This window comes from Nyctibius grandis, chromosome 8 (genome assembly GCF_013368605.1).
Source record: "Nyctibius grandis isolate bNycGra1 chromosome 8, bNycGra1.pri, whole genome shotgun sequence".
NCBI lineage: Eukaryota > Metazoa > Chordata > Aves > Nyctibiiformes > Nyctibiidae > Nyctibius > Nyctibius grandis.
In genome coordinates this window covers 13,715,985-13,738,495 of record NC_090665.1, presented here as the reverse complement: position 1 = coordinate 13,738,495, position 22,511 = coordinate 13,715,985, and the positions used below count along the sequence as shown (strand labels likewise).

Sequence of the window (22,511 nt, the reverse complement as noted above, 5' to 3'; positions counted from 1 at the left end):
GAAAAGCAGAGATGGACTCATCTCCCTATCGTTTTATGATTACATTAAAAGAATGAAAAAATACTGAATATGCAACTTTAGCAAAAAGATTCCAACGGCATTTAGTCAACAATGCAAAAAACCCACTACGTTATACCAGGCTATCCTCTGCTCTCTCATTCCATTTATGTCGTTTAATACTTTCTTCTTTGACAGCTTGTTTCAATTTATCAAATATATCATCATGCTCTTTTCCTTTTTGTTCCGTCATGAAACGGGAAAATTCTTCTTGCAAAGTCTCCCATGCCACCTAGAAAGTCAGCAAACAATGCCTACTGAAAAAGCCTATTGTATCATGCACCAGCTAGTAAAGGAACATTTATGACAATTCTTGTAAGTATGAAAATTTGCATACTTTTGGAAAACAACGTACAAGCCTAAGAGTAAGTCATTGACTTTCCTTTGCTGCCCTATCTGTTACTAATAAAGTCAACACTAAACCTTGCTTTGCTATGTTGTAGCAAGTGGAATTCTGTTAAATGTGCATAAATCTATTAAATATGAATATACCTAGCTTGAAGGGTTTGTTTAACCTTTCAAAAGGAGGGTTTTTTTTGGTCTTAAATAGGGAAAATTCACCAGAAGAGCAAAATACAATGTTCCTGCTCTATGTGCTTCTCAACATCAAGATCTTGCTAGCCTTTTCTGACATGTAAGCTGGTTAGAAGAACTGCAGTCAGCCCTTCAAACCATCACCTTAATTCTCCGGAGCTACGCTTTCATTTCAACAGTCTTTGCACAGATTTTTTTTTTTTTTTTTTTTTTTCCTAATTTTTTGAAATAAGTAAATTCTCACCTCTACTGCTTTATTAGGCAGTTGCTTGTCAGTCCACTGCTTCAGTTTGATGTCCACAGTGGTGTTAAATGTCCCCGAGTTCGTAGTCTGTGCTGCTGGAAGGTAGATATTCTCAATCACATGAGTAGATACCCTTTCCCATAAAGTTTTCTGAAGAATCTCCTCCCTAAAATGGAAGTTGTAACACATAAGATGGCTTCCAACACAAAAGTGTCTAAGTATTCATTCAATTTGTTAGAAACACTGAAAAAACAAAACTACAGAATACAGGAAATACTCCTCAACATCAGGATACAACTTCAACCAAAATCTGCTTGGAACTAAAGACACAAATACACAATGTTTTCAGCAGCAAAGACAGCCTCAGAAGCTGGCCTCTATGACTCTTACGGCTGCCACTGCACTGCACAACAGTTCCTGGCAGCCTTTAATTATACCAGTATAACCACGCAGAGCTATGTGTGCATATGCACGGCAGGTGGGTGAACGACAAGGGGGCAGACTGTAAAGCATTGAAATGATTTGACTAAAAATTCCACACTCCCAAAAAAGCATGTGGGTTTTGCTTCTGTAGTATTCCGATTTGTTTGTTGGAACATGCTGTAGTTTTCCATCTGGGATTTTCATTGATTGTTCCCAGATTTGATAAACAATGAAGCAAGCAGAGAAGTCCAACCTTTTACCAAAATGTATATTGACATTCACTTATAAATGTGCCTCATGTCCCTATAAAACTAAGCACCACTTTCCTATTTATGATGTGCTTCAAGAAGGAACAATGGAAACAATCTAACTTTAACCTTTTTAAATGACAATAAACTTACTGAGGAAACTTTGCAGCTGCAGTGAGACAACTCAGCTGGGCCAGTGTAACACGCAGCCGGTACACAGAGGTAGTCAACGCTCCTTCTGCTCCTGCCAGTCTCCAGTGCAGGTTGTGGGTTTCTTGCAGGTTAACTTTATGCTAGCTCAGCATGCTAAATCAGCTTACCAATAGGTCATATGAATGCCAGATTTGGTAGAATGGTGAGGCCTAAGAGCTGACGAAGAAAAACTGCCTTTTTTGGTGGTACAAGACTATCAGATCCACTCAAGCCCTTTTCTTCCAAATGGGCTGAAGTTCAGGACATAAGCCTCATCCTTGATAATGCCCCTACTCTCATTTGGGCACCTGTGGACAAAGACTGAAGAACTTCTCATAAATATCACTCCTCCTCCTGTTTCAACAATGGCATAATTGAAAATTTCTCCTTTGTGTTTAAAGCATCCTTCTTTGAGATTTAAAAATTTTGAAGGGGTCCTTCTGACATACCAGTATAAATGAGGATCAAAGCCACTAGTTTTTGTACTGTTGGAACATATCTTTGGCATATTTAGGGTAGTAAAAGTATTTATACAAAACTAAAACAAACTCAAGCATTTAAATGTTGTAAGAATTCACTATAAATAAAAATTAATACTGCCACTAAAACAAGCTGTTTTCCTTAAAAAGCTTTGTTCAAAATAGAATGATTTGGATAGTGTTCAAACAAAGATCAATTATTGATCACTCTTGATCACCATTAAAAGAAGAGAGACATGGCAAATTAACTTCACTTACAGGGTGTGCTGGAAACTGTCTACTATGAATTTTACCACTTAAAAATGCACTGTAGGAGAAGGGCAGTCCTCCGATTAAGAACAAATGAAATCTCATTCCTTCTTTACTGACATGTCAATAAAAATACACTTTTGGTTTGCTTAATCCAATCAAACTTAATTGGAAGGAATGGAAATTTTAACAGGATAGAAACATTTGCATTCAGCAAATGCACTGCTGTTTTTAGGCTACGTATAATGGCTAACAGAAGCATTTTTTCATTACTTAGGTTTCCAGATCTATTTTATAGCTCATTAAGTGTTATAAAACTAGCATCACCACTACATTTTAACTTTCAAAAGAAATGCACAGAAACATTCCTGTTATGCACCCACCCGATCTACAACATAAAATGAAGCAGACTAGACCTGGGACAGGGTACTTCAGCATCTGTTATGCAGCAAACACCAAAATAGCAAACCTGCATTACAGCTGGACTAGAACATAACTTTAGACTAACACAGTGCCTACAACACTCTCTCTGAACACATCCACATGCCCAGAATTATTCTAATGTCATTAAGAGTCAGACATTTTATCTTGGTTTTTAATCTGTGACTAAGTAGCAGTTCAGTTCAGGTTGCTGAAGGCAAAGGCATTAAAGAAATCCTTTTTTTTTTGTGGTTCTCAGTTGTGGCACAGGCTGTCAAAGTAATCCTTTACACTGGCTATTCTCCTCATAGCCTGCATCTACAGTGGCTTCCCTATGCAGTGAGCTATACAAGACTTCTTTTTTACAAGGTCATATATGTTATTTTGATATGCACAATGATAATAATCATACAACAAGTTAAGAGGAACAAATGAACATCTGAAAACTTTTATGAGGACATAACCCGGTGGATAGATGATGGTAAAGCTGTGGATGTGGTCTATCTTGACTTCAGTAAAACGTTTGACAGTCTCCCACACAGCATCCTCACAGCTAAACTGAGGAAGTGTGGTCTGGATGATCGGGTAGTGAAGTGGATTGTGAACTGGCTGAAGGAAAGAAGCCAGAGAGTGGTGGTCAATGGGACAGAGTCTAGTTGGAGGTCTGTATTTAGTGGAGTCCCTCAAGGGTCGGTACTGGGACCAGTTCTATTCAATATATTCATTAATGACTTGGATGAGGGAATAGAGTGCAATGTCAGCAAGTTCGCTGATGACACAAAACTGGGAGGAGTGGCTGACACCAGAAGGCTGTGCTGCCATTCAGAGAGACCTGGACAGGCTGGAGAGTTGGGCGGGGAGAAGTTTAATGAAATATAACAAGGGCAAGTGTAGAGTCCTGCATCTGGGCAAGAACAACCCCATGTACCAGTACAAGTTGGGGGCAGACCTGTTGGAGAGCAGCGTAGGGGAAAGGGACCTGGGGGTCCTAGTGGACAGCAGGATGACCATGAGCCAGCAATGTGCCCTTGTGGCCAAGAAGGCCAATGGCATCCTGGGCTGTATTAGAAGGGGCGTGGTTAGTAGGTCGAGAGAGGTTCTCCTCCCCCCTGCTCTGCCCTGGTGAGGCCACATCTGGAATATTGTGTCCAGTTCTGGGCCCCTCAGTTCAAGAAGGACAGGGAACTGCTAGAGAGAGTCCAGCGCAGAGCCACGAAGATGATTAAGGCAGTGGAACATCTCCCTTATGAGCAGAGGCTGAGGGAGCTGGGTCTCTTTAGCTTAGAGAAGAGGAGACTGAGGGGTGACCTCATTAATGTTTATAAATATGTAAAGGGCAAGTGTCATGAGGATGGAGCCAGGCTCTTCTCAGTGACATCCACTGACAGGACAAGGGGCAATGGGTGCAACCTGGAACACAGGAGGTTCCGCATAAATATGAGGAAAAACTTCTTTACAGTGAGGGTAACTGAACACTGGGAACAGGCTGCCCAGAGAGGTTGTGGAGTCTCCTTCTCTGGAGACATTCAAAACCCGCCTGGACGCATTGCTGTGTGACATGATCTAGGTAATCCTGCTCCGGCAGGGGGATTGGACTAGATGATCTTTCGAGGTCCCTTCCAATCCCTAACATTCTGTGACTCTGTGAAAACTTCTTTATTATGACTGTTCCTTTTCATTTTTGAGGAATATCTATTGTTCATTATACTGTTTAAAAACAGAACAACACACACACTGACATTATGTAATTTTTGTCAAGGGATTATACAAGTATTTGCTGATTGAGAATAATAAACAGACTACTTCCACAGGGACAAAGTACATAATACATTGTACTAAGAAAAACAGTTCCTTATTTATATTTTTTTTTTTTTTTTTTACTAAAACTCTTTATATTTTAAAGGCAAACTTCTGTTAGTTAATTTAAAAGAAGAAAAAATTACCATACCAGTGCTTTGGTGTGACCTGAGTCAAACTTATGACTTCATCAAGAATCTCATTCTTTGCTTTTTCAAACAGTTCATTCTATGCAAAAGGAAAAATATGAAATAATAAGATTTTAAGTATAGTGTGATCATATTTCCATACAAAAAGCAAAAAACCAAAACCTTTTTCTTACGGCCTTTAAGCCTAAAATGATACCTTCCATTCATGTTCTGGACAATGTATGTGCTTGTCACAAGCTACCCTGGTTTACCACACATCTTCCCACCCATCTCTTGCATGCCTCTGGCCAGGCATGGCATTTGAATATTCAGAATCTCTATAAAAGAATTAGAGAATGGGATTATAATTGTTTTGTTACTCTGTCTGTCTGAAAGACCAGGGAATGTAACTTCTCTTTGCCAGTTCTGTCATGATCACAAAGAAACACTCACTTGTTCCTGTAGGCACGTTAGGTCAGTTAACCATATACTAGAGAAGTGAAGGACTTCTCACATACCTGAAGATACTTGAAGTATCACAATTTTGAAGCACGCTATTTCATAAACCAGAGAGCTCAGTATTTCCTTCCCCTAGAATAATTTACACTGTCCTCACATTTTAAAATGTCAGGAATTTATGTTAACTTAAAGAAACCTTTACAAGTGAGATTAAACGGCATAAATTTTAATCCATAATCTTCAGTAGTTTGTAGCACACAAATTAAAGCAGTAGTGTAATTTACCCTGTCAAGCTCTCGCAACCGGGGATAATTATTCTTCCATTCAGTCTCAAGATTGAAACGTGTGGCTGCAAAAACCAGAAACAAGGCCTTAATTTTTTTAATTGTCTATATGCACTTCATGACTATCTTAGAAGTTTAGCAGCTCCTAAAATTGCCACAAATCTTGCTTATGACAAACCCTCCAAGAACTTTAAATGTCTCTGCAAGCAAGCAAAGTTTTTTGCTGTCTGTGCTCAGATATTCTGTCTGCGAATTGCAGGATTCATGCATTAAAAAGTGTAGTGGAAAGAGAACCATTCAACTTCCAGCTCTGTACAAGTCAGTCCTGCCCTGGCTGATCAGATGGTATCTTTATATGGGAAGCCATTTTAAACAACATCTGAATCCAGTGGAAGAATTTTGTTTTCCCCACAAAAAACCCCCTGAGTTTTCTTCTTCATACTTATTTACTCCTTTGGCTTTTAGAGCAAGTGGGTCCTTCATACCATGAATTTTCTTTTTGTGTGTTTTTGTGAAGATTAACTGGGGCAGTTACCAATTCATGAGAAATGGTGATCACATAAAACCTATAAAACATAATTGCCTAAGCAGGCTGGCAAAACAGTATTATATGTATGTGGAAGAACTGTTAACAGCAAGTTGCTATTTCACTTGGTTTTTGAAAAGACATTTACCTTTAAAAGCATCTGCTTGCTGCTCCACAGACTCTCTCACCATTTTCCAAAAGCAATCTGACACAGCAAGACTTAAGTTCTTTGTTGTTACCTGGTGTGCCTTCAGCATACATGTCCTGTAAAGAAAGACAGCTAGAGGAAATTCTTCTATGCATACTGATGCTTTCTGGCCCCCATTTTCTCCTCCCAAAAATAAAGCTTTGCTTTTTCTAGCAGACAATAACATGTCAATGTGCACCTAGCCCAAATTCCAGTCTCTTCCTCCCAAATATTCAATGCAGATAATCAGTAAAGCAAGGGGGGAAAAAAAAAAAACACCACAAATAGAAGAATTTAGTTCTTCTAGAGCCAATAGAGAGACACAGAAACCTCTGAAGACAGGCTCAGAACTACAGTAGAATTAATGGCTGCCTGAAGATGCCTGTCTCTCTCCACTGACTTACAGCAAGCATTAGGAAACCAGGCTAACTTGGTCACCTCAACAAGATACTTCATTTAAGCAGATTAAATCTCAAATAGTGTTTCTACACTTTAAGTTCAACAGGAAAAACTGATGCTAGCATTTACCAACACAGGCTCATTTTACTAAAAGGAATAAATAGCAACATACTTTAACAGCTTTGAATTTTGAAAAAATTCCTCTTCATATTCTTTAATAGATTCAATGCTTTCACTGCTGTTTCCTGGAGAAAGAAAAGAGTGCTGCAACAGTTCCATTTAGACAGTTCTCTGCTATCAAGGAGAAAATAAGCAGAGCCAGAGCTCTCTTTACCTTTTCCAGTAACAACTGCAAAATAACCCAAAGCTTTCATTGGGAAGAGTTTGCCTTCAATTATTTGCTGGATCTATGAAAATAAAGGATTAAAAAAATGTGGTTAACTGTACAGAGACGTTCTTTCCTTCAGTGCAGTTTTAAAGCCAGATCTAGTTGTATCTATGCATAGACTACTATAAGAAGCAGTTTGTCATGGGACTATGAGTTCTACTGATATTTAAAAGAAAAAAATATAAAGGCATTAAAAAAAAATAGCAAAACACAAAAAGTGGAAAAGCGTAACCCAGAATATCTTAAGCCTTCTCAGGAAATGGAACTTGCTCAGGTCACCTGCATGAAAGGAACTAGTATTACAGCAAGCTGTAGCCAAGCTGTGACTGTTATGTAGCTGATCACTAAAAGCAAAGCCTGGGAGAGATTAAAACAACAAGCACCCAAAAAAAATCATACTGAATACAGAAATAAGCACTCAAAAACAACTAGAACAGGTAGGTGAGGTCCAATATTTCTGACAGCATTTCAAGTATTTTTCCATGTGTGACTTTAGCCATCAGAATATGAAAAAAATAGTTTCAACTCACCCTGCTTGGGCTAGCCACGTTTTTCTCAGCAAGATCAACTTTAGTCAACACAAAAATTGTCCTTTTTCCTTGGGGATCCATTTGGCTGACTAAGTCTGTGACAATACTGCGCTCTGCATCCACTGATCCATCTAAAATAAACAAAAACAAACTTACATTTTAGGGACTAAATCTAACATGCAAGACATGTAATCTAACATGCAGTACTGAAGATATAGTAGGCATCAAATGAGTTTCATGTTACAACTTAAAAAAGTAAAATTACACTTATATTCAACTTTTGGGTACATACAGTGAAAAATTGCTTTGTTCCCAGTATCATAAAAAAATGTTTGTTGTAGTTGTAGACGTCTTGAACAAGTACCAGCTTGCTCAAAATGTTAAACTCTATTATTGTCTGTTGCCTCCAAATACACTTTTGAAGAAATCTTGAATTTTATTATCACCACTATGTTTTTTTAATGATAAAAAACCCTCATCAAAAAGTTGCTTTTTGGCATGGATACCAAAAGTGCCTTAATTTATAAATAGATGTTCCACAGCATGCTGTTTTGTACACTATATAAGTTACCACAAATGGAAAAAAAAAAAAAAAAAAAAAAATATAATCAGGAGAGTCCCCAGAGTAACATAAGAATCACAATTAAAAAATAAAAAAAACCTGCCAGTTGGATAACCACCTAGACTCATTACCTTGAATACAAAGGATGATGGCATTAGGATTCTGCATGTAGGCCTTGCTGATGCTAAAGATAGTTTCCTTCGTATCTGGAGCCATACCTGATGTCACAGTCTTTAATACATATATGGAGATATATATTTAAAGAAAAAAGAAAACAAAGATGTAAAAAAGAAAAACAGCAGCTAATATTTTCAACAATAACACTACCTCACTTGCATGTCTTAAAGATTTTTTTTTTTTTTAATTTATTGCATACTTACACTAATAACTCCAGGTAAATCAACCAATACCATTCTCTGCAAACCAGGGCCTTTCACACTTAAGGAGATGGTCTGTGAAGTAAAATTGAAATTAAAGGTTTATACACACATCTACTTTGCATGTAATTATATACACAAACACACATAAAATTATATAAACACATATTTATACACACATATGCTTTAAAGCAGCAACAGCCTCTAATTTTAAATAGGAAATCCAATTTTATATGCACGTAATTGTGATATAAAACTGATTTTAACAGTCCAAATACATTCTGAATAGTGGAAAATATTAAGTATACACAAACTGGATTCACCACAGGTCTCCTATTTGAAGGATACTTACAAAAGATATACATGTACAGATATTTGCCATTAAATATTTGACAAGTCTTACCTCAGTGCTAACAGTGCACCCTTCCTTCACACTATTTCTCATTCTTATTTCTATTTCATTTCTCAAAGCTGCAAGCTGTTTCGAGAAAAGCAAAATATCAAATATAGAACTCATTATAATCGTGATAGAAGAAAAATCACCAACATAAGTAAAAAAGTTTACTTAGGGATTAAGATCTCTGTTTATAAATACTGTCTCAAATGCATGTTTAATAACTAAGTCTGGTAAATGGGGTGCTACTTGACAGATTACCTGCAGACCCCTGCATAATCCAAACAACGCCTTGGCACAAGAACTCCTTCTACATTTTATCCACTTCAGTGACAGCCAAAAATCACACTAAAAGATAATTTAATAACTAATATAATGTCTTGCCCCACTAAATATATTTCACTCTAATTAAACAGGAGCTAACAGCTCACAGAGAGACAAAATTTTTCAGAGAATTAATAAAAGTCACATTAACTTCCAGTCACCACTTTATACTTACATCCTCTTCCTTGGTTAGATCAAACTCCCGAGAGCTGTCTTTGAATAAAGCCACGTGGTGGGGACCTTCACTAAGGGTTACCTAAATGGTAAAAGCCTTATATGAGAAAGTAGGGTAAATCTAACACAGAGAAACAGAAGTACATAGCATACATACACTTCCCACTGCAGACATACAACTATACGTAATACTTATTTAGCACAACACTACTTATAGTAGGAACTACTACTGCTCTGATAATATATATGTATCATATACAGGCCTGCAGAAGTTTTGACATTGACTGTAACAACTCGCTTGCTTAGAGGCCGATTTATAAACGAATGTTCGCATATACTTCAATTAATGGCATAAGCAGAAGGAGAACAATACAGCAAATGCTGATTTCAGAGATTACGATGTTTCTTACCTTAACAGGGGAACGTGTCATCATCTCCCCAGACCCTCGAGGGAATATGCGGGCTTGGGCGATCATTTCTAACACACTGGTTTTTCCTGCACTTTGATCTCCAACCACCACCACCTTAAGTGAAAGTTTAAACAGCAGTTGGCTTTCAGCAGGACATTTTAGAAGCTTAGACAAAAGCTGACTAAAAAGACATTAATCTGTATTAACATTGGCTGTATTATGTTTGACAATAAATATGTTGGCTTAAATATGGAATCCTCGAAGAAATCCTAGCTTTTAGTCATGCAAAAAATTTGACTTGTGCTTAAGACAGCACAGTCCACAAAGTTACGGGCCTAACCTGACAGGCCACCTAATGAAGATAGAAAGGGCTTGCTGTTCTCATGGCAGTTCTTCTCTCCTTGTACAAAATCCTTTCAGCATAACACTGAAGACTACTCATCTGGTAGATGCTGCTTCTGCCTGACGTAGTTGCTGTCATTTCCCAATCTTACTGGCTTCCTATAGAAGCCACCAGTGCTACAGGTGGTTGTGCAAGCACTCCTAGCTCTCCCCTACACCAGCAGTCAGGCCAGCCAAACCCCTTCTCACACTCTCCCCTCCAACAGCAGCACTACTGCAGGGAGTTAGCTGGGGCACCTTACCTTCTCAGCTCCACTGGTACACTCTGGGAAACAACAGTCATTCCACAATGCTGAGAAAGCTGGGGCTGGGGTGCCCTGACTAAAACCATTTAAAATGAAAGGTTGAGCACAGCAGCAGTATCTGGATCTAAATAGGGTTTTATCTATGAGCCAAGACAGACTTAACATAGTTACACTGGTTATTCTCAAAATTCCCTTGTTGCATTTAAAATGGAGAATGTGTCTTAAGCAAAAATCCCGGAGTTACAAGAAAATAGCCTAGCGCTAGCTCTGGATTATTCTGGAATATAATTAAATGTTCTATTCAATCATAAAATTGGTGGTTCAGAAAAAATCTATTTTATCTACTTACTCGAGGTAGGTGATCTTGAGTGTTATAACTGGCATCATAATCAGACAGGATGTCGAGTACTTCAGAATACATATCAATCAAGGATTTCTACAAAAAAAAAGCACAGAGAGAAAACAGTCAATTAACAGAACAAAGATCAGGTTTCAGACTTCTTCATCTGTATATTCTGTAAACTCATCTGTAAAAATGTGTTTATTCTCTCCTGATGGTTTGAAACCTAAACTGTCTATACTGCAGGACAGATCTGTTTTATGAAGTACAACACCAAGTAAAGTCATCCCTTGACTTCAGTGGATGAAAATATTACATCCACTGTAAAAGATGCATCTTGCAGAAGGAGAAAAATGAGAGCTATTACATACAGCATAAGAGAACAACTGTGCCCAGACTTCACAGTTTCCAAATTAAGAAGCTGAATTGAGTTTCTTCCATTAAACATCTAGACTTACATTTTCAGCTTGATGAACAGTAAGCATTAACAAGGGTATAGAGCTATCAACCTCATTCTGTACAAATAAGAACTTCTTATCTTACAGTTCCCAGAGGAAAGAGGAAGATACATATTGGTCAGCAAGTGATACAGAGAGAGGCAGAAAACATCCATTTTTAGAATGCTCAGGATGTTGGCAGACAAAAGCAAAAGCATACTTTGTTCAATCTCCCTGGATTTATACAGGGCTGTTAAAAGATGTTTTCTAACCCTGTAACTATATTCCTACCAAACTCAGTAAGATGCATGACAAAGCACAAAGGTATCAGACTGTGTGTTTAGGAAGAGTTGGAAGCGTATTTATTAGCAACTTCGAGAAGCTACATCAAAAAACCCAATCCACATTTCCTACTTACTTAGTTAAGTTACTTAGTTAGACCTGGTAACCCCTTTGTGCTCTTCAACTCAAGCCATTTCCAAAAGTGATACAATTGGGGAAAAAAAAAAAAAAAAAAAAAAGGATGTATAAAAGCCTTAACGTGTCAAAAAAATTAGATAGATATAACAGATGTTAAAAGTTCATATACGAATTAACAAACACAATTTGGAATAGCATCATGGAAAATAGGGTATAATTATATTTCTAAGCTGATTTGCAACACACAAATACCTTTAACTTCCTTTGATGAATTCCCTTGTCATCTCTTTGCAGTACCAGTTTTCTTAATTCTTTGTTCTCCTTCTCTAATCGTTCAAGCATTCTTTGGTATTTGAGCTACAAAACAGTGGTACAAATATACTCTTGTAATTACAGAAATAGTACACTCGCATGAGCAGTTTTACCTGGGAAGAATATATTATCCTTCAGGCAAGTCTTTTAAAAAATATAGATACCTTTATTACTATTTTAAACTTGTCAGGTTGCAAGTATAAGTTTTACGTAAGGGGAACAAAGTAACATGTATGTATTCACTATATACAGAATTTCATATTAAAAAATAGGCTTTCCAAATGTCTATTATTGAACCCCTAGGCCCTCTGAAGTTAGGCCATGCACTTGTTAAAAGGCCAGTTTGAAAAGCAGTGATCACTCCAGTCTTCAAAAAGGGCAAGAAGGAAGACTCGGGTAACTATAGACTGGTCAGCCTCACCTCCATCCCCGGAAAGGTGATGGAACAACTTGTTCTTGGTGCTGTCTCTAGGCACATCAAGGATAGGGGGATCATTAGGGGCACTCAGCATGGCTTCACCAAGGGAAAGTCATGCTTAACCAACTTGATAGCCTTTTATGAGGATGTAACCCGGTGGATAGATGATGGTAAAGCTGTGGATGTGGTCTATCTCGATTTCAGTAAAGCGTTTGACACGGTCTCCCACAGCATCCTCGCAGCTAAACTGAGGAAGTGTGGTCTGGATGATCGGGTAGTGAGGTGGATTGTGAACTGGCTGAAGGAAAGAAGCCAGAGAGTGGTGGTCAATGGGACTGAGTCCAGTTGGAGGCCTGTGTCTAGCGGAGTCCCTCAAGGGTCGGTACTGGGACCAGTACTATTCAATATATTCATTAATGACTTGGATGAGGGAATAGAGTGCAATGTCAGCAAGTTCACTGATGACACAAAACTGGGAGGAGTGGCTGACACAACAGAAGGCTGCGCAGCCATTCAGAGAGACCTGGACAGGCTGGAGAGTTGGGCGGGGAGAAATTTAATGAAATATAACAAGGGCAAGTGTAGAGTCCTGCATCTGGGCAAGAACAACCCCATGTACCAGTACAAGTTGGGGGCAGACCTGTTGGAGAGCAGCATAGGGGAAAGGGACCTGGGGGTCCTAGTGGACAGCAGGATGACCATGAGCCAGCAGTGTGCCCTTGTGGCCAACAAGGCCAATGGCATCCTGGGCTGTATTAGAAGGGGTGTGGTTAGTAGGTCGAGAGAGGTTCTCCTCCCCCTCTACTCTGCCCTGGTGAGGCCGCATCTGGAATATTGTGTCCAGTTCTGGGCCCCTCAGTTCAAGAAGGACAGGGAACTGCTAGAGAGAGTCCAGCGCAGAGCCACGAAGATGATTAAGGCAGTGGAACATCTCCCTTATGAGCAGAGGCTGAGGGAGCTGGGTCTCTTTAGCTTAGAGAAGAGGAGACTGAGGGGTGACCTCATTAATGTTTATAAATATGTAAAGGGCAAGTGTCATGAGGATGGAGCCAGGCTCTTCTCAGTGACATCCACTGACAGGACAAGGGGCAATGGGTGCAAGTTGGAACACAGGAGGTTCCACATAAATATGAGGAAAAACTTCTTTATGGTGAGGGTGACTGAACACTGGAACAGGCTGCCCAGAGAGGTTGTGGAGTCTCCTTCTCTGGAGACATTCAAAACCTGCCTGGACGCGTTCCTGTGTGATATGATCTAGGGAATCCTGCTCCGGCAGGGGGACTGGACTAGATGATCTTTCGAGGTCCCTTCCAATCCCTAACATTCTGTGATTCTGTGATCTTTTCCTTTTCTGCCAGCTAATGAAGCAGTCTTCTCTTTAACAGAAGTAAGAAGAGGAAATACCAAAAACAGGATTTCACTTGCAAAAGCACATCTTCTCTCAGACTATATTAAATTACAACAACTGAACTAAATGGAAGACATTCAGAAATTTAAAATGGCTTGGGTTTTGTGAAGCAATGCTTTTTAGAAACATATATTAAAAAAATCCTACCAATAGCTGTCATTATTGTTCAAATTTTCACTTTTTGATTTTTTTTAAAGGGCATTACTCTGAACATCGCCACCCTCTTCAGCCTCTTAAAGGGATTAAATGTTCTCTTAAATCCCAAAGAGAGGGCAAAGAAAAAGCTTTTAATCTGCCCAGAGCAATTTTCACACCAAATAGTCCAATCATAGAAACAGCTGTAATTGAAAGAACTGCTTACTGCTTCACAAAACAGATTTTGATTAACACTGCATGGCTTATATACAAATCTACCATTGTAACTGCAATTGTTTTCCTGATGGAAGAAAACAAAAAAGATAATTTGGTCTCTTGAATGCCACTGTACTGTAATCTGAATGTCTCAGCCCACATATCCCATGTGATATCTACTTTTCCTCTTGGACCTCTGATGTTTAGTCAGCAAAAGCACTTAAAACTTCGTTACTTTACTAGAAATGACATTTCCTAGATTAAGGGATTAAAATGCAACTCCTTCATAAGTAAACTCATTTCCTTTCTGCAACAAATGTGCCATTTAAACATAGAAGATATCACAGATATATTTAGTAGCACTGAAGTTATAAAAGAACTTTAGAGTGTTAGGAGTAAAGTTAGCATGCGTAACAAGTTAAAAACTGGAATATCACCATTGCTTTATGTCATGCTCTTGGGCTAACCTTACATTTCAGGAATATACAGCACTGAAGGCAAGGAAGGCATTTTGGGAAAGCATGATTACACATTTGCCCTATTCTTACACGCCCCTCTTGCATTCTGTCAGTCACTGTCAGAGAAAGAACAGACTAGACTGACCTTTGGTCTGTGCCAACAGAGTCAACTTTGTATTGATAAACTCAAATATTGAAAAAAGCACTGCATTTTTACCCAATATCTTATATTTCAGGTGTGCTTTTGTCTAATAAATCTGAGTCTGCTGCACATAAATCTCTACTTAAGACATCAGTAACTCAGAAAAGTTACCTGAGTACGTAAAAGTTCTTCTTGAAGTTGATCAATCTTCTCTTTGTCAGAAACCTGCAAAGAAAAATAATCATGGCTACTAACACATCGTTTAGTTTATCCACTGCAAGTAACCAAATCACAAACTGAAAGCTTCATTCCACATAAGAAAATTGACTTTACATGCATTTTAAAGCAAGTAAAATTCTTCAATTGGCATTTAAGATTTAATGCTGATGGAAAGTTCCATCTGGAATAGGAGGTTCACATAAAAAAAAAGTCTGAATTCCAGTACATGCAAATGCAAAAATTAACCCTTCAAGATGTCATACTAGGCAAGTGGGCTTCAGGAAAAGCAAACTCTGTATGGCACTCAGAGTTTTCTGGCCACTGCCCTAAATGTAATTTTAGTGGTCAAACTCTCAGGATCTCACATGTTCATTTCCTGAATTAGGACGATCTAATGGGATACAATCACTACAACACCTGCTTGCTACAGAAACTGCTTTCAGGTGAGCATTCACTATTTCTGAATCTTCAAGGGGATTCTTATTTCATATTTATTTTTCAGAATTATAATCCTAAATATGCATGCACAACTTCACAAATTGTAGTTAGTCAGGACAGTCTTGAAGGATTATTTTAAAATTATTTAAATCACATTAAAAACTAGAAAAATTAGGATATTATAATACGAAACATTTTGAAATTCAAGGCATAAAAGATCAGGCGATTAGAGCCATTCTTAGTCAAATATTGTTAAAATAGGTTCATCAAGATGTAATAAACAGTTGTTCAAAACAATCCCTTAATAACACAGACAAAAGCATAAATGGTGCAATACAAATTCATATGATGTGAATATTTACAAAAAAATATAATGATTGACTGATAAAATATTAAATTCAGAAAAGAATTATAATCTAAACAGTTACTGAAAGAATGATATAGGTAAAAGCTTCAGTATTTAAATAAAGCTCATGTAATAAAGCCCATGTGACATTTACAACTCAAGTTAGCTTCATATCAGGAAAAGCATATCTAACATGCAGAGGACAGCTGTCATTTGGACACAAATCAATTTAGTTACTATGATTTCATATCAGTTGTTACAGATTAAACAACAAGAAAAAAAATCCACAGTTATTCACAGTGATTGATATTATTTAGCTATTAAACCTGTAACATACAGGATCGTGCCTGCACTTTTCAGAAAGCAATCCAAGCTGACACTTCCATCTATATCCAATTATTTTCTTATTCATAAACGGCAAAGAAGGAATGCTGTAAATTGTCTTCCTTTTCATTTCTGTTAGTTCAGCAATAGCAGAAGCGCATCAGAAATGGGATTAGTTTAGCACAGAGACAACTTGACACGTGTAGCCACAAGGTGGTATATGTAAATAAACATTTACATATAAACACACTTTAAACAGCTCAGAGACATAAGGGGAAAATAAAAATAGAAAGGCAAAGAGAATGGTGTGGAAAGTCAGAAGAAGCAAGAAAATAAAGGAAAAAAAAGAAAAACAAAGTGTTTCCACGTGCTGCGGATTTTCAAAGCCGTTAACATTTTCCTGCTCTCTGCTGTTAAGTTGTTCCTGAAAGTACTTCTGGGGCCTTGATGCATCTTCGAAGTACATACTTACAGACAGACTACATCTAACCACATGAGCACTGTCTTTTATGCACAGTATACTTATGTTAAACACAGTAAGCAAAAATATTGCACACAGCTACATGTTGCAAGGTCTGAAGCAAAGAATTACCTAGCACTAGATAATTAATTCTAACAAGGACATCTAGGTAAGTTATGTCAAAAATAACAGCTCTAGAATGATGTATGTGCTTCAGCACCTGTTTCAGGTGTGCTTTGAACGTTAGTACATACAGTATTTTGAGCATGTAATTCATAATATTGCTAAAAAATTTTAAGTTGCCAATAAAAGCTAAAACTATCATAACAATCTGAAGTACTAAGTCACATATGACTGATCTATGATTTCTACTCACAAAAATAAAATAAAAAAATAAACTATTAAACTATCTCTATATAGGCACAGCAGTATTTGTTTAATCCAGTTCAGCATGGTTTGTCCATCAAGATTCCTCCTTCTTTCCCCATTACCACAAAAAACAGTTATGAGAAAACTGTAGGGCCAGTTTTAACCAACGGTTCCTGCACACACAGATGCAGATACCTGTTTACTAAGATTACCAGAAGCTCCTTATAGAGTTACTTATTTTGCACAGTCGTTGCTTCCCAACAACCTTTGTCACACATTGTATAAAATACGTATGTGCCTCTGAAAAGTTAGCACCTTTGAAACCACAGTTACTGGTTTTGTATATTCTCTAACAAGACTATAAATAATTCTAATTGATCATCTACAGAAGAATTACAATGATGGCCCAGACAAAATGCATCTAAGAAGCAGCCATGCACAGAGCAGCTAGACAAGACTGATCAATTATACTGACAAATATTTATCAAAAGGCTGACCAAAAAAAAAAAAAAAAAAATCTACAGGAAACAATTACATTCTTGTTTTTAATACCCTCTCTGATCATGAGACGGTTCTCACTATTAGTCCTTTTACAACTGAAGTAGATTTAATATTGAGTAATTAAATTAAAATGGAAAACGTGCAAGTAAACTGAGCAACAGAAATTCCAAGAATGGAAATGAAATAATCGTGTTCTCTAACAGACAGACAATCAAGCCAACTCAGTTAAAAAATAAATAAGGTTAGTTTATGTCCTGTCAAAAGGGCATGCAATGACTTATTTCAATGACAGTAACAATTTCTTCCAAAGAAGAAATTGGATTAATGATTGGAATCCTTAAGTTACAGCCTCATATCAAGATATTAAAGAAAACAGTTTACCACCTCTTTCAATTTGTTTCAAGCAAAAAGATTAATGTGAGGAACAAGACACATTCCTTGTTATTAGGCATATGCAAAAAAGCACACTTGAATGCTAAATTAAAACTTTTTATATGCAAGGGCAGTTAGACTTTCAACACTCAGAAAACACAGAGCACCTGCCTTGGAGGACAGGATAATATTTACAAAGATAGCCCTTACAGCTATTTCACAGCTTGGAAATTGTAGAATTAGTTGCAAGAAGGTACTAACAAGGTAGAATGTCAATCAGAAACAAATGTAGTATCAAACTAATTTTTTTTCCTGATTGCGTTTATTGGGCTGGTACATTTTTATATCTCACATATTGTATTGCCTTTCTGGTAATTTTTACAACTTTATACATTTTATTATAAATGTCAAGCTACTATTCCATAGTCCAGCTCTCTCAATAAACTGTATACAATCTGACAGAGGCTGAAGGAGTTACCTTTATTAAAAAAAAAAAAGAGAGTAACTGAATAAATAGAGAATATTTAGACCACTGAAGACATAGTTACTCTTCTACTAAAAGACACATCTGGAAGGGAATGAAAGTGAGGACATTTGTAGGACACCTACTGAGATAAAATCATCTCAAATAATGGCATTTCTGTTATATTGTGTTATACAATGCCTAGATTCATAACTGAAGAGAATACATCAGTGTTATTTTAAATCCAGACAGAATATTAACTAAATAAATTTGAAAAATGAAATATGAGGAAAAATTGCCTTTCACCATCTTTTTTTTTTTTTAATTAAAGGAAGATTAACAGTTTAGAGTGGCCAGGGGTTGTAACTCTAAACAATAAAAAATAATAAGTAAAATATTTAAGTTTAAAATGCAACTGTAGTTTCAGACAACACTGATTTCCTCTGTTGACGGACTAAAAAGCATGACAATTGCAGCTATGCAAATGTGTCTGAAAGGTTAATTCACATTTACTGTGTTCCTCTTTCTGTGGGAGTTATCTTCAGGTGTACAGAAGATTAAGTTCTATATTCAGTGCTCAGTTCCAAAGCTGTTGAAAAGCACGAGTAATCAGAAAGACTTTGGGGGGGCACAGAAGCAGCCAACAAAGCAATGTGGTTAAGAATTACGGGTTGTAACAGATTAGACAACTAAAATATCCCAATTTAGGAGCATTTCCAATGCATCTCAGCCATATAATAATGAATAAAATGATCAGAGCTTAAATTAAGCAAGTAAACTGATGTGCAGATGTTCAACAACCACAGCATACCAGTATAAACTGTGCTTTAAGAGAGAAAACATACAAAGGAATACCTTTGATGAATATACAGTAGAGACTGTTATTAACAGCAGTATTTAATTGTCTGTGCAAAATTGTTTCTAAGGAGCTGCTGTCGTTTTCAGATTGGTAACAGTATAAAGCAGGAAAAAGTGTTCCCAGAGATATATTGCCTGCAAATAGCTATACCCTTACAAGACAGAGCTACAGTAAGCAAGCAACAGTAGAGAAAACAGATTTGACATTTGTTCACATATTTTCCTTAAATGCATTTTTAATGTATGAACTTTAATTATCAGTTTTTATAGAGGCAGAGAACATACAATTTCAAAGTAACACAAAGTACCTGTTCTGCTTTTAACACCATGCTTTAAATGCAACTTGCTTAAACTGAAACAGGACTACACATCTGTAGTGAAATTGGCATTAATAATTATTTGGACCCATGATTTAATTAGTTAGATTTTTCGAGCTCAGATGCAGAAGACTGAAGTATTTGATTAGTGTGAATACAGTACATATTGTCCCTTAAGCCATCACCTTTTGCTTCTGCTGGGAAGAGCCCATGTTATATTGGTCAGCGGCTCTGCGTGCTTCCTCTTCATGCTGCTGGATTTGTTGTTGTAACAGAATGAGTTCACCAAGCAGACCCTGCCATGAGTTTATAATAAAAAGGAGAGGAAAAATTTGGGGTGTAAGGAGAACAAAGTTAAACCAAAGGGCATGACAAAGACAGATGAAAAACAGGTATGAATGGGTCAGTTCAAACAAAAGCGAAATTTCATTAGCAAGATCTCTTGCTAGCTAGCTGGGAGTGCATATAGCCAGCAAAACCATGCATTTTGCAAATGCAGGTAGAACAAAACAATAAACATGTAGCTACATTTTATAATTATATTCAACTTTAAGCATCTAAATCTTAAAAAAAAAAAATCAACTATTCTGGCTTTAAAATATTCTCAGAAGTTTCAGGATTTCATTTCAATTATTCATACCAGAAGTTCTTAACTATCAGCAATTTTTTCACAACTTAACAGTGCATGTATTTAAAGAGAGTGTTTGGGATATTGCACACAAAGTTGTGCACAACAGCTAATAGGCTCAACTTTGTCAGTGACTTAAAAGCTCTCATTTTGTTCTTATTCCCAGCAACGCAGACAGCTCATACAAAGTGACTTTGCCTGCCACTTAACTTTCTCAAACTAGGAGAAGCAAAATAGTTTCTAGAGCATAAAGAAGGAAAAAGCCCCCTCTCCACTTCTGTAACACACTGCAGTTTAAACTCATGCTGTCATAATCCTTCCTGATCACTTCAAAATCCCTGCAACTTGATGCGTATTCCTTTACTCATTCAGCACTTCCACGAAGCTTAGTTTTCTTCTCCTCTCCCTCCACACCAAATATTCTTGTCATGGTAAGATGTGTTTCAAATTGGTTTAGAGATACTATGCCAACATCTACTGGAACTTTATGTACAGTTTATTTCAGAGAATGTAGACAAAAGTATTAATGAACTATTTAAATAAAGCTCTTTAAGAAAAATATTACACCTTCTTCTACAAAAACATTTGGTGAAATGAAAGGTTTCAAAAATGCACTTCAGGAATCAAAACAAACCCTGAAATAGAACTTTGGTGTAAGAATTCAAGACATATACCATCAAGTTATACATTTGTTGCATGAAATACACACACAGGCATGTACACATAAGGATAAACAACACAGGAGAGAATGGATAAGAGAGACAATCAAATGACCAGATATAAACATTTGCTAAATAGTGATTTGTATAACATTTCAAGAAAGATCTTCACATTTGTATTTTACTGAACCACTTTAAGATCTAATAAATTTTGATATTGCCAGACTAGCACACGCATTAGAGCTGTGCCAAGAACTCAGGCAAAACAAAAGATTTCACTTCCATACAGCAGCAAACAGAGAGAGCCTCACAGCTACGCTTAGTATTAGAGGAACAACAATAATATTTTGCCATTTTGCAAACAACAAGGAAACTCTCAATGTGATCTGACACAGTCCCTTTAAACATTATGCTATGGGTCAAGAAAATACAAGAAAAAACACTGAACAAAACCTGCCATGAAGGCCTTTTAGCTTTTAAACAGGAACTGTAACAAATGTTTGAAGTCACCAAATCTAACTGTTTAATGTGCAATTACTTTCTAAGACATCTGGTCCACATGACTCTTATTCTACAGTAAAGTATGAAAAGCCCTTTTCAACTACAGTTACCCCATTTAATAAAATATTTAAGTAAAAAATAGTGACTTAAAAGGCATCTCAATAACATTTTCTTCTTTGTGTATATCAGTCAATCTTATTTCCTATTTCTTACTTTATAGGTTTGAATTTAAAAAAATAAAAAATAAAAAAATAAAAAAATATCAAGAACCTTAAATAGCACAGAACTATACACACAACACCCAGGCTGGTATGAACCAGGATACAAACAAAAATGTTTACATCTCTCTGTCACTGGACACTACCACTGTCGTCCCCCCCTCGCCACCCCCACCAAAAAAAAATAAAAAAAAAAAAATCAAAAAAAAAAAAATCAACAATTCCAGTGTAAACCCGTATTTAAAGAATTTTACCTAAAAAAAAAAAAGCAAAAAAAACCAAAACTCAACATTGATCAATTAATGGGATTTCAAAAAACAAGTTGCTTACAATCATTATATTATTATTTTCATTATCAAAGAAGCAACGTAAAGGGGAATAACACTAGCTGACAAACACAGTGGCACAAACCCTGCCAAGTCATCATGAGAATCTCAGTGCACAATAAATAAAAAAAGGCAAAACAAGTGCTGACATTGTTACTGCACATGCTTTAAGAAAAAAAGCCAACATTATTTTACATTAAAAGTTAATATGCTGCACTTCAGTTGAGTATAAATATCTCTCTAAAAGTTCATGACTGATGTATGTGTGTCCCATTTTCACGAGCAACCACAGCCCTGTCTTTTTGTAGGTCTTGACTCTTTCCACTATTTCCTACTGACTTCAGTGTCTGTTCATGAGAAAAGCTGAGCCACAGTAAGTTCTTGCAGGAAAAATAATTAAATGCTGAGGGAAGTAAAGGGGTGAAAATGACAAGGAAGGTAAAGAGATCAATTTCTAAGAATCTGAATATATGTCACAATTTTATCCAGAGAAAAAGAGAAAAGAGAAAATTATGGAAACTTTATCTTATGGAAACTTGCAAGAACGAACAAAACAAACATGAATGTTTAAAAAAAAAAAAAATTCGAGTCAAGCGATATTCCTCACTAAAGCCTCTAAAGCAGTAGCTGTAGTGAAGAGCTGTAGAATTACTGTGCCACTTCTTACACTGACTGAAGGTGACCCTGTGCTGGTTGAGCGAGGCAATCTACACACTGCCAAATCCTCAGTAGTGCATCAGGTTCTTCAAGGCATGAGATTTTATCAAAGTACCAAAGGCAGAGAAAGGACTGTG

At 36.9% G+C, this 22,511-nt stretch overlaps 1 protein-coding gene across 1 annotated transcript in view; it reads right to left on the bottom strand.

The window, feature by feature from the left end:
* Positions 1-22,511, bottom strand: part of OPA1 (OPA1 mitochondrial dynamin like GTPase) — a 58,584-nt gene that overhangs the window by 26,459 nt on the left and 9,614 nt on the right. The window contains 17 exon segments of the mRNA XM_068405921.1: positions 137-289; positions 836-1,001; positions 4,795-4,871; positions 5,515-5,579; positions 6,189-6,304; positions 6,799-6,871; positions 6,961-7,033; positions 7,545-7,675; positions 8,238-8,337; positions 8,487-8,558; positions 8,887-8,961; positions 9,377-9,457; positions 9,786-9,899; positions 10,782-10,868; positions 11,882-11,986; positions 14,890-14,943; positions 19,571-19,681. Of these exon segments, the coding sequence (XP_068262022.1) occupies positions 137-289; positions 836-1,001; positions 4,795-4,871; positions 5,515-5,579; positions 6,189-6,304; positions 6,799-6,871; positions 6,961-7,033; positions 7,545-7,675; positions 8,238-8,337; positions 8,487-8,558; positions 8,887-8,961; positions 9,377-9,457; positions 9,786-9,899; positions 10,782-10,868; positions 11,882-11,986; positions 14,890-14,943; positions 19,571-19,681 (1,653 nt within the window).